This window comes from Rosa rugosa, chromosome 3, assembly GCF_958449725.1.
Source record: "Rosa rugosa chromosome 3, drRosRugo1.1, whole genome shotgun sequence".
NCBI classification, from domain to species: Eukaryota; Viridiplantae; Streptophyta; class Magnoliopsida; order Rosales; family Rosaceae; genus Rosa; species Rosa rugosa.
The window spans coordinates 14,847,743-14,860,593 of record NC_084822.1 but is presented as its reverse complement, the minus strand read 5'-3'; the positions used below and the strand labels follow the sequence as shown (position 1 = coordinate 14,860,593).

The 12,851-nt window shown below is 37.3% G+C and overlaps 2 protein-coding genes across 2 annotated transcripts; both read left to right on the top strand.

Moving 5' to 3' along the window:
• Nucleotides 1-408: 408 nt before the first annotated feature.
• On the top strand, nt 409-4,002 carry LOC133738423 (HVA22-like protein k). The gene is made up of 8 exons (XM_062165960.1): nt 409-545; nt 728-786; nt 905-1,002; nt 1,589-1,640; nt 2,265-2,328; nt 2,633-2,728; nt 3,423-3,495; nt 3,725-4,002. Exons 1-8 carry the CDS (start codon nt 528-530, stop codon nt 3,832-3,834), a joined length of 570 nt encoding a protein of 189 aa, XP_062021944.1. The 5' UTR covers nt 409-527; the 3' UTR covers nt 3,835-4,002.
• A 4,361-nt stretch (nt 4,003-8,363) lies between these two features.
• Nucleotides 8,364-12,571, top strand: LOC133735234 (uncharacterized). Its single transcript, XM_062162641.1, has 2 exons — nt 8,364-8,834; nt 11,959-12,571. The coding sequence occupies exons 1-2, from the start codon at nt 8,416-8,418 to the stop codon at nt 12,221-12,223; spliced, it is 684 nt and encodes a 227-aa protein (XP_062018625.1). The 5' UTR covers nt 8,364-8,415; the 3' UTR covers nt 12,224-12,571.
• The last annotated feature ends 280 nt before the right edge of the window (nt 12,572-12,851 follow it).

The following is a 12,851-nucleotide window of genomic DNA, read 5'->3' as shown; positions in this document are numbered from 1 at the left end:
TAAATGTTGTAAGAAAAGAAGAAGAAAAAAAGAGAGAGAGAAGAAAATGGAAAAAAGACATAAAAAATCAGGAAGGAAATAGGAAAACAACAACATGAAGGGATTGAGGGGACTCGAACCAAGGTCGGGCCTTGAGAAGAAACAAATAAGCCCACACTTCAACAACTGAACCAAAGTAGGATTCTCATTAAAAAAGCACCCCTATACTATTTCAAGAATTTTGGGTTGGGCTACATCCCAAGTAGCCCTTCATATAGTTACACCACTGGTTTTGTATTGTACATCTTTGTACATATATATATAAAAAAAAACTCACAATTTTGTTTTATTTTTTTTTATAAGAAAAAGCCAAAGGAAAAGAAAAAGTGAATATAAAAGAAAAAAAGAGTAGACTACCGTATAGAGCGTGAAAACTATACATGTATATATACGTACGTGCTAAGCTATTTTGACACATAGCAAAGCAAAGACTCGTACTGATCGAAGGCCCAACAGTTCGTCTTCAAAGATTTAGCCCTCCTTCTTCCATGGCTTTTCCGAGCGAGGTCCGCCATCTCTCTCTCTCTCTCTCTCTCTCTCTCTATACTTTCACTCTGTTCCTGAATTCAGATACATATAGATTCAATCATCTCATTTATTTTTAACCCATGATCTCACTTCAACCCATCCAAGAATCGCTTCTCAATTTCCATTTTCTTCAAAATTGTGACATGTTTGATTCGCGCAGGTCGGATTGCGCGTGCTGCTCTGCCCTCTTGGTTCCAACGTCATCGTCCGCACTGCTTGGTAAAGCTTTAATCTTTTTTTTTTTAGGGTTTAGGGTTCTTACGGTGTTGAATCTACTTGATTAGTGAATTGGGATACGACTGAGTAGTTGGTGTTTGTTGGAATTATGAAATTGCAGCTGCTCTGTGGGGGTCGCTTTGCCTGTTTACTCTACTTTTAAAGCTATTGAGAGCAAAGACCGAGACGAACAGCAGCGGTGGCTTCTTTACTGGGCAGGTCAGAAATTCTAATGCCAGCTGTTGTTACTATAGAACAATTGGGATTTGTTTGATATTCGCAACAAAATTGATAATGGGTTGGAATGAATTGACTGAAGATGTAATTTCGATTGTTTCTTGATGTTAGATTAATACACAAGTTTATGGGAAGGAGTTATTGACTGTGTTCGCTTAAATTGAATTACTGTTGTTTCATTGAGTCATCTACATGAATTTTGACTTAGGGATGTTCTTCTTAGTTATTACCAGACAATATTGGGTGATCACAAGTAGTAGAGGGGACTAGTAAGTTTTCCTCTTTAGAGAAGATTTAGAAACAGTAAGTTAAATTATATAGTGAATACCATATTCAGTGCCTTTGGGGAAGTGATAATACAGGATTGGTGGAAAAGTTGGACTACTGGGAGTTTATTGTTGGGGTATTAGGTCAGCTTACCAAGTTCATTGTTTCTCTGTGTTGGTCTTTGCCAAATTGTAGTTGCTGGTTGCACCACATTGTGAAAGTGCACAGTTTGATTGCGCTGTACCTTTTTTCTCTTTTTATTTTTTGTTCTTTTGATGTGAACTTTTCTTGTTACTTGCAGTTTATGGATCTTTCAGTATGGCAGAAGTGTTTTCAGACAAACTTATCTCCTGGTAAAGTTTTCTTGTTTTCTTTTCTAGTCTGCTTACTTAATTAATAAAGTGTTCTCTTAAAAACCATAATCTTTTAAGAAAAGACTTGATCAGGGCATTAGTTAGTTATGGAGTTGATTAGGGATTGTTATCAGTTGTTTTTGGATTCACTTTTGTAAATTGACCATAGCGTAACTCTTTTCACAGACCTCTTGTTGGAAATTGAAATCCGATTACTAGCCTCTTGTTCTTCTCTCTTCTCTCTTTTCCCCTCTTCTATTTCTTCATCCTCTCTTTTCCCTTGGGGTTCTGCCTTTTGTGTTTGCCAATATACTTCTGCTGGCTAGATGATTTTGAAGCTTTTGACGGCAGATTTGTTCGAGTCATGCTAACTGTTAAAACCTTACAGATTGTTTCTTTGCAAAGATCAGACTAGTGCATTCTCCTTTAAAACTAATGGTGGAAATATGCACAGCTTTTAATTTTCTGGTTTCATATTTGTTGTTGTATAATCATTTGACAATAAAGATGCTCTTTATTCTTCAGTTGGTGGCATTTTTAAGCAAAAGTTGTTTTACTGCTTCCTGAATAAGTTACTGGAATCTAATGAAGGCTACCTGCCTCTTTTTTCCTTCTCTTAATCAGGGTTCCACTCTACTATCACATGAAGTTTGCATTTCTCGTTTGGTTACAACTTCCAACTGCAAATGTAAGCATGCTGGATTGCTTTTACTCTGTTGTTCCTTTTGTTAAATTATGCATATCTCTAATATGTTCGTTTGTGATATGGATGTTAGTTAGAGAATACTAGCACTGTCCTGATGAGTTTGATCTTAATATGAGTGGTGTTTTGCTACTTTTCATGCTAAATCTGTTCTTCTTTTTTCTGAGTTTGATCTTAATATATGTGAAATTCTTTCTGATCTTATGTGGGTCGACCAGAAAAATAAAGCTCAAAGTTGATAGTTAGGCAAGCTTTTAGATATCTTGACCAACTGCTTTCTGTCTAACAGGGGGCAAAGCATTTGTATATGAGGCATCTGCGTCCGTTCCTGTTGAGGCATCAAGCACGACTTGATCAAGTTGTAGAGTTTTTATATGCTGAAACGGTAAATTTTCATCTTTCATTTTCTTGTGTTTGTTTTACATATTTACCCAGCTTTTTTCTTGAAGAAATTAGTGATGTAGGAGAAAATGAATATTCCAGATGCTACTGTGGACCCTACTTGCTTAATTTTCGTCTATTATTTTCTTGTGCTTGTTTTACATATTTACCTAGCCTTTTTCTGGAAGAAATATGTGATGTAGGAGAAAAATGAATATTCCAGATGCTACGGTAACAATCAAGTTTAGTGTGAAAATTCTGATATCTCATGAAGGTGTCCTATGTAGTGCATTTAGAGATGTGGAAAGACTAATTATGATTACGTGACCAACAGAGACATAAAGACAATAAATATGTGGACTGCAAAACAATGAACCTGAAATGCATGAGTAAATGTATCACCAAAAAAAGAAAAAAACATGAGAACTCGTTGGAATTTAGTACAATGAATTTTAATCTTGTGCCGCTATTACTGGGATGGACTTGTTTATCATAATTGGGCTTCATCTTGCATTAGTAGATATCTTAAGATTTGTTGTGGCATGATATTTGCATTATGATGCCATGCCACAGGCCATTAAGATCTGAAGTTTAAATTGACATTTACTTCCTCGGTTCCTCCAGTTTTGTGTTTGGTGAGATTTAGAGGTTTGTATGAGTTGCTTAAACTTGACATACCTATATTTGTGAATTTGCAGAGTAAATTCATCAGTTCACACCAAGGAGAATTACAGTTTGCAAGGGATCTTTTTATGAAAATTGTGGGCTCAGGTATGAATGCGGCCGTATTTACTGATATATCTATTAGCAAACATTATTGTCAGCTTAAGTAGCTCCTCTATAAGTACCTTCATCTAATATACTGTCATACTGATTGTTTCCTTACTTAATATTCTCTAATATATTATTAGGACACATATTGTAGAATTTTTGGCAAGTACGTACTTTTTATTGATAAAACAGATAATTATACATTCTTTTTGCTATTCTCTTGAATCAGCAAGTGGAGTAGTTAGGCAACTTGCGCACCCAGGACAAAAACAACCAAATCGTGCAATTCGAGGCCCTGAAGAACAAAGTGAGGACACTGGATCAGATAAAGACGATTAGAGTATTCTTAGCAAGCACTGACCAAGTCACATATAATAGAATCCGTCGTTCAGATTTTATTTTCGATGCTTATTACACCTTGTACATATATTTCCCTTGTAACTTTGTTTAAGACCTTGAGGTAAACAAGTTCATTTATGAAATGACATCCAATAGTTTATACCCTGACATGGTTGATATTGTTTCTTCACCTTGTCCTACTTTTCCATTGTTTTTCCATAGTTTTGTCACTTTTGTGCACACATGCTGCATTTTGAAGTAGGTCTGTGCACTTCTAATAAGCGTATGGATAAAGCATGAGAAGTTACTTTTGGAGGTGCAAATATCATTTTCATTGATTTTGATGAGTGGGAGATAAGCTTTAAACGTTGAGCATGCTTTAGTATAAATGTATAATCCTATGAGTGACAGTTTGATACACCAAACATAAATGCAAATATAGAGAGCTGCACCACATATATAAAATAATGCAGGACTCAGTATCCTGTAGCCTTGTAGGAAGGTAACAGTCGGAGCTACATTTTCTCATTAGGGGAGGGCAACCGTAAGATTTCTTTGTTCTAAGCTCTGGTGTTTATAGAGTTGTTCATCTGAGTTGGGTGTAGAATTTAGGTGTAATTACATTGCCCAAGGAGATTGTCACTTGTGTTGCAACAACACCAGGTCCTTTGATTCTAATCATTCTATGAGGCTAAAATACTGAAAAGGCTGAATATGGGAAAATTACCTACTCGAAGTCATTATGAAATTGGCACATGCCTTGGGTTATCCAACAGTTTGTCTGCAGCAGTGTTAAAAAGTGATCTATACTCAGCTTCTTAACCCTTCTTTAGGTAGAAATGTAGAATAAGTTCTTGAACAAAGCCAGTAATCAGCATCAAGAAGGCTGACACAGTGAGATCATCATAGTCACTTGTATTAAAGGTTCATAGTCCCTTCAGCACGCATCTTTAGAATTCCTTTCACTAAATGGTATTAGTCATAAATTTTTAGCATATTTAGTCTGATTGAGAAGAATACCATTCCCTTGATATGAAAAAGTCTTGGGTAGGGGCTGCCACGTGGTGGGGCCGTGCGGCCCTCCAATCAAAATTCTCAAACTTTTCTCTCTTTTCCGAAACTGCCTCTGATTTTTAATATGCAATACCCAAAATACCCCCCTGCTTGGGGTATGATTGGCCCGCCCCACTGCCACGTGGTGCGGGTGCCGTACGTAAGACCTTCTCGACAAGAGATCTACAAACCTAAGAATTAGGTGAGAGGATCGAGGTCTTCCATATCAAATTATCAATGTCAGCACTTAACTCATCAATACCCTGTTGCATTGCCTCCTAGTCTCTACAAAGAGCAAGAGAATGTTAATACCTTTTACCTATATGCCTTTGAAGCCTAGCCGCCAAGGGCAGGTTGCCAGGTTAATAACTAGTAAACAGTTAAACTGTGCTGACCCTAACCGTAGGCTGAATGTCTCTTCATAGTTTAGACCCTTTTCTTTACTGCAAGTCTGAGCAACCAATTGAGCTTTATACCTGGATATGCTACCATCAGGATTTTTCTTGATTATGCAGACCTGTTTAGTTTACAGAATGTTTATATTTAGAGGCAGAGAGAGGTAAAAGACACCAAGTGCATTGAGTCTGAAGTTCTTTAATTTCTTCAAGCATTGACATTTTGCCACTGAGGATGAGTAGATGTAACCTTAAAAGGATCTTGCTTCAGTATAGTCATGAATATCTGTAAACAGGTGTATCCAAATAGAAAGGATACTCTTAATAGAGCTAGAATAACAAGAATAATCCTTAAAACAAGATCTAGTTCTCAATGAACGACCATTATGGGGAGAAAAGAGTACTTGAAGAACTAGAATCCTCAGAAAAAGAACCTGCAGAACTATAAGAATCTGGTGAAGCCTGTATATTCTCTGTTCTACGTAGAAGGAAAAAGGCAAATAAGCCTGCATTGGTCCTCTTCTGTGAGAAAAGGTATAGTCTAGGAAGTAGCAGCATCAGAAGAATCCGAAGGGTTTGACTGATGGATTGCAAGTACTGGTGTCAGCTGAATTTGATGAGGCAAAGTTGGAAGAACAGAATCATCACTGGGGGAGGGTGATCTTGACCATTACTAGTGACTGAAAAATGATAATGAACTGGTGTTCTCTCAGAAACTGATGATGTGGTGAAATAGGGTAGTGAACCAACGGAGATCGAACAAGATTTTGGTTGAACTTATGATGATGTAGATGGTATAATTTTTTGAAGCGGAAGACTCCAGATGATCTTGAAAAGGAAACCAAGACTCATAATGAACAACATGTCTTCATTTCCACGATTTTAAATTTCAAAGGTATCATGACAAAAGATCTCCTTTACACCCAAGAAACACAGATTGAGGGGTTGGTTCGGGGTTCCAGTTTATCACTGTTGTAAGGCCCATGTAATGGATAGCATTCTGTACCAAAAACTTCGAGGAATATAGGGACAGGAGGTTTACCAAAAAGTTGACAGGTAATGTAATGCAGGATTCCCTTTTCCCCAAGAAAGTGGTTAAAGCCTTGCTGTTATTTCCCCACCCCCCATCTGTCTGCAAGATCTTCACAGAAGAAGAAAACTGGTTATCAGCCATATATGGAAGTGAACAGGAGTCATGAACACATCAGATTTACTCTGTTGGTTTCTCTATATCAGACATAATCTTTATCGTTCATTTATCATGCCTGCCCTTCTAATGGCTGAAAACTGGATACTGTTGTGAATGCTCAACTTATGAATCGTGGTATCTCTAATGTCCTTAGGCAGAAGTTAGCTTCCTGTCTTTGTTGCTAGGTGGAGTAGCTGCCTTGGTGTTGGGCTCTATATTTCATGGTTCTGAAGGCCCTCCTCTTTTTACAAATAATTGAAGTAAGAAACACTTGGTAATGTATGTATTATGAGTTAACATCTACTGTCAATAGATTAAGGAAAAAAGTAGGGAAAATCACAAATTGCTAACAAACACATCAGCCAATCTTTGAAACTGAATGAACGTAGATTATTGCTGGTTGGGTACATGTACATCATATCATTCACAAGCATCTTCATGTATACAAGGTGGCTTTGTTTTTTTTTCTTGAATACAAGGGGGCATTGGGTACAATTAATGTATATATGATCTTGGTTAATTATTTCTTTTAAAGGGAACTAGTAGCTCTTCCTATCCTATCTTTTTTTATTTTTTTATTTTTATTTTTTTATTAAAAACCCCATCCTATTCCCACCATTGATGGGGCTCGAACTCCTGACCTCTTCCTATCCTATCTGCATAATTGAAAAACTACCCCAACTTACAAACTGACATGTTACTACTGCAATTCTATCAAAGAGCTGGAAATCCAAATACCTGCATATCTTCATAATGTAGACATCCTGCTTTATTTGCCAGCTGATATAGCTAATGTATTCCTAGACCAAAAAAAACTGTTCAATGCAGCTAGCCTATTGCGAAGCTTACATTTTGGCCAAGAGGACTTCACTTTACAACATAAAAATTCTATATGATATCCAGAAAAGGGAACTAGTAGCTCTTCGATCATATCTACAAAATTCAACTACTGTTACGGAGCGTGTAACCAAAGTTATTAGCTCTTCAATAAAAATTTTCCTCGCGGATGTGTGGAAGTGGCTCTATTCTTGCACAAGAGTGCTGCAGTGCATAATCATCATCATCATGAAGATTAATCAAGTTGAAGACATGTTCATCAATATTCTTGATTGAGTTCAGCACATCATCAGTAAGTTCCATGATGTTTAAGCCATAAGTGAGACATTGATGAGTATGGCCATGAGTCTTGAAACCTACTAGAAGTTCAAGAGAAGGAACATGCACAAACCATCAAAATGGACCTTGAGCTTGATTTCACTAATCAAATGAGAGATAGAGAAGACGAAACGTTACAATGATCGAAGACGTTGGGGAAGGTGAATGACTTGAGAAGATAATGGCTTGGTTCTTTCCAAGCCTTCAAAAAATACCAACTTTAATATCAATCACAAACATAGTTATACAAAGCCTTCAAAAAATAATTTCTTGTTGGGACTTTACATTCTCTGCTTGTATAAAGTCCCAAGCGTTGTATATAGTAACATCATTTGTAAGTCAAAGCACCAAAGACAAACAATTTCAACATAAATTCTCAAATAAAAAAAAATCAGCATAATTATATAAAAACAAAACAAAATACTGCTAATTACTTTATTACCGTATCATTGATTCGAGACATCACAAATAAAAGTGCATAAAATTATCACAACGTTCATACACAAACCAAAATGTCTCTATGAAGTATGATGACAACCAAGAACTAAGTCAAGTCGAAAAACGAAGAACTTTCACTTACAAAAAAGATTTAAAAAATAATAATAATAAAAATTCTTTTAAAAAAAAGATAAAAAATAAATAAATAAAATACTGAGTGGGCATATGGGTAAAAGGTGGAGGGTTATGTGTAATTGACTAAAGCCAAAACATTTATATTCTTTTTTGTTTTGGTCAATAAAACATAGATACTGTGACTGAAGATTTTGCTCGCTCACTCACACCGTTACCATGACTGGTGGCGCCTCCTCTGCTTCCAAACCCCCACCGGAGGATCACCCCATCACCGCCGCCGAAATCCCTTCCACCTCCGCCGCCGTCTCTCCCGTAGAATCCATGGTGCCGCGCCAAGAGGTCCTCCGCCGCCGTTCGCAGAACCTGAAGCAACTGACCAAATGCTACAGAGACCACTACTGGGCCTTGATGGAGGACCTCAAGATCCACTACAGGGACTACTACTGGAACTACGGCGTCAGCCCCCTCCAGTTTAAGCCGCTGCAAGACAATGCCGATGACGGAAATATCAACCGCCGCTGCGCTTCCGTCGGCTGTAAATTGACCGCCATGGCCTTGACGAGCTTTTGTCATCTTCATATTCTCTTGGATTCCAAGCAGAGGCTCTATAAGGCTTGCGATTATGTTATCAAGAGGTATTTTCGAATTCATGAATATATGTTTTTAGATGATTCTAGGCTTGCAAATATAGCTCATGAATTTTATTTTATTTTTAATTGTGTTTCTTGTATTTTTCATGTTCTAAATGGTTGTTTTGTTAATAAGAAACAGTTTCTTCGGAAAAAAAAAAATGTAATTTACCACAGAAACGAACTAGCTGTTATTTATTTTTGTATTTGAGTGTTGGATTTTGAAGAGGCATATGATCATGAGAGCGGTGGATTTTACGACATGTTTTGGAGAGACGAGAGTGTGGGGGGAAAGGTGGAGCAAGTGGATTTGGGTTGTGTGAATTCCTGTAAATGAGAAATGAGAGGTCAAGAGAATTGGTGCGTTGAGGGATTTGATCAGACCAGTGAGTAGAGAAAAGGAGGCAAAATTAGTGGAGAGGCGGCAAGTGGGGAGTTTGGGATTTCCACGGCAGGTTTATTCTCGGACCAAATTTAAGGGGTGCATGGCAGAGTTGGGTTTTGAGGGCGAAAACATTGTCTTACCTGAGTCAATTTAGGCAAGTGCTCTAATGCTCCCATGCAAGTTGATTTGGAGGGAAGCATCCAACCTCTCTCGAGTTAACCAATAGAGCTGTGACATGTTTGAGTTTCTTTGAAACATTTCCAATCAGAGGATAAGGCAGTTTTTCACCAGCAGTGATTCTTTGGATGTGAAGTTTTCAAATACTTTTCCTTACAGAGAAAAGCAGGCATTGGATGTGTTGGAGATTTCTCATGTGCATTTTGCTGATGTCTATTTTACTTGTGAGGGGATGACCAGAAATGGAACAACTTTTTTGCTAGTTTTGGGATTTTTTGTGTACGAGAAGGTTGAAAAATTAACAAAGCCAATTATTACTTGTAGGAATAAATTTACAAGAGAGTAAAGCGGACAGCTTAGCAGTTTTTTGGGTTGTGGAGTTGGTTATAGACTATGAATATGTTTTAAGACATACACTCGGTGTTAATTCACAGTCAGATAGCTTTGGAGTCTGATTGTGGAGATTTGGAGAATGTAGAGAGACAATTGGAGGGTGTAAGAAAGTGTTTCTGTCAATATGATGAAGGCCAATCTGCAGTTTTACATAGTATGTAAAACTTTTATCATTTATTGTTCAAGATTCCAAGTGGTTCTGAAGTTGGAAAGTTAATGAAGTTTTTTGTGGGCAGGTCTGCGGAGGGAAGAAGAAACACTTAATCAGATGGTTGTTTTCAAGGAGAAATGTAGTCTGGGAATCGGTAATTTGGTTAAGAACAATAATGCTCTACATGTGAAGTGGTTGTGGAGATTTCCATTGGAAGGAGTTTATGGCTTGCTGGCACCAGAATCAATTTGGGGGACATGCAATTGTGGGGGGATTCTAATCAATTGTAAGAGATTTGAGTTGTTGTTCTTGGAAAGGCATTTCCCAAGGTTGTTATACGTGTTCTTGCTTCCAGTTCGTATTGGCAAATGGGGGAGGAGTTAGGTTTTGGGAGGATAATTAGGTTGCGGGACAATCTTTGTTAGTTTAGTTTGCTCATTTATATAACTGACCATCTTTGCCGTTGTGCAGTTTGACAGCTACGACCAAAAGAACTAATAATAGACTTTCCATCTTTCTGATGGACCCATTGCTAGAATGATAGTCAACAATAAAAAAATTTTGAGGTGGATTTATTAATTTAGAAAATTTCCAATAAGATTTAGGGGTATCGCATTGAAACTTAATCTCATGCAATAAAGTTCATTTCTTATATTGTCAGCCAAAATTATTGGGCATACATGTATGGAACGTTTTGGGTATAGTTGGTGTAGTGAGCTATAATTTATATCTTGGGTGGGAATAATGTTATGGGCTCGAAAAGAAGTGTCTGGAGTTTCAGGGTATAGCTGCAGTTGTGAGCTATCAGTGTTTTGGGAAATTTGGTGTTGGAGGGAATATTAGGACTTGTGAGAATCTTGGCTGGGAGGAGTGGTGGTTTTATGAGATAAAGTCTCATTTTGGTGTTCAGTATCTTCTGAATTTTAGGACCTTGTGGTTTCTTCTATTTTGGCAGATTGAAGCTATTTTCACTTTTGAGTTTTGACTAATTCTGCTTTTTGAATTTGGTTTGTAGTAAGATAATGTTTAATTTGATCATATTTTGTTTTCGTTGATGCATTGCTATTATGGACAACTTGTCCATAGTAGTTGTACCTTACACACACACACACACACACACACATTTTTTTTTTTTTAAGTGCAACTAGCCTCTTTGGATACACAACTGCTGGTGCGAGAGGCCTACTAATGTCAGTATATCAACACTCTTTTTTTTCTGACATAATCAGTACCCATTTGCTATAAAAGTTGTAATTTAAAGGAGGCTCATCTTTTATACCTTAGTACAAATGGTTACAATTTATATATTTTCTCTCATTCTTGTCATTTAGGATGCATAATTACATATTGTTAAGCTAGTTGGAGTAGCAAACAAAAAAGGATAGCTGCCAAATCACATGTAAGAAAGATGAACGAATGTTGTGCCAGAAAGAATGTAGTCAAATTTGAGTTTGATGTGATGGACCATTTGTTCTTGTGGATGAGCTGTTGTTTTTCTTTGTTAGTAATGAAAAATTTTGTTCCTTTTCCAAAATAAAACAATAAGAATGATAAAAAAGAGATGAGGAATGAGGTAAGGAAAAACAAAAAGTCATACTGAGGGAAAACCATTACGTTCTGTATCTCTTCTGCACCAGAAGAAAAGGGGGTGATGGTGCTATTAAATGAGTAGAAGTTTGCGTGCGGTTTGAATTGTAGTATTAGCATAATGTCTTCAAGTAGGTTGATAGATGTTGAAAGAGGTTATTTATAGATAAGAACTGGTAGGTGCTATTTCTTTGGTGCTCTACTTCTCATCCTATATTGGCAACTACTACTGATATACAATCTGATACGGCAGAGTAGTAAATGAACTCCAACAGCTAGGTAAAAACTAATACCAAGTAGTCCTATGTGTTCCAATGTCTGCTTCCATAAATAATTTAAGTTGAAATGCTCATTTGGAGAAAAGAATAAAGGGCTCTTTGGTTGTACTGGATCTTTTGACTGACAATTAAATGGTTCACTTGTTTATGTATATGCAGTGCCCAGGCAGGACCTATAACATGCGGGAAGCCAATATTAAGATCCACTACTCCTTCTCTTTGTGCTGTCCACTTCCAAAAGGCTCAGAAGCATGTTACCAGGGCCTTGCGGAAGGCAGGTCTTAATGTTTCCTCATCAAGTAAGCTTGCTCCTAAGTTCCATGTAATTCTGGCAGAATATGTACACCAAATTCAATCCATGCGAAAAGCTGCACGAAAGGAAAATAGAAGTAAAGTTGCTATTAAGGAAGAAGCTGTCGACTGAGCTCCCCATCTGCATCCATGAACTGCTAATTGTGTAAATGATGCAAAACTAGAGGTGTGATTCTCTCGCTTTCTCTTCTTGCGGATGTTTGGAGCGTCAGGTTTTGGTGATGTGAGGTACATTATAGCTTTGGGTTGTCCCATGGCATTTATGGGATAGTATGAGCACGACAGTTTGTTCCTTTTAATGTAGTCAAGTTCTAAGAGCTTGTTCAACCACATAGACCAAGGACCTTTTATATTAATTGTTTTTTGTTTCATATGTAATGAATTGACTATGATATTGTTTTAATTATTCCTTGCTGAGATTTATTTTGTATACAAATTTCTGGGAAAATGGTTAACTTGAGGAATAGAAACTATTTATCCGTCAAATAATAGGCTTTATGAAAATGACGGAGTTCATCTTAGTGTTTCTGTGTTTGTGAGTGTATCCGAAGCGGACGTCCGCACTTGATGCAAAACTACAGATCGACTCAAGGCGGTATAGATGGCGTTGTTGGTTTTGTCCTTAGAGGTCATGGACATCCCGAACGGTGTCACCATCAAAGTGAAGGCCAAGGTGATCGAATTTGAAGGTTCATGCCAGAAGTTCAACAGAAACTTCAACCACGGAACCACCTCAATCG

What these genes read in the sequence shown, in the direction of transcription:
- LOC133735234 (XM_062162641.1), top strand. Translation starts at nt 8,416, where the DNA reads ATGACTGGTGGCGCCTCCTCTGCTTCCAAACCCCCACCGGAGGATCAC. An exon ending in TGCGATTATGTTATCAAGAG is followed by an intron (nt 8,835 to 11,958) that starts GTATTTTCGAAT and finishes ATGTATATGCAG; the next exon opens with TGCCCAGGCAGGACCTATAA.
- LOC133738423 (XM_062165960.1), top strand. An exon ending in GTGGCTTCTTTACTGGGCAG is followed by an intron (nt 1,003 to 1,588) that starts GTCAGAAATTCT and finishes TGTTACTTGCAG; the next exon opens with TTTATGGATCTTTCAGTATG. An exon ending in TATGAAAATTGTGGGCTCAG is followed by an intron (nt 3,496 to 3,724) that starts GTATGAATGCGG and finishes CTCTTGAATCAG; the next exon opens with CAAGTGGAGTAGTTAGGCAA.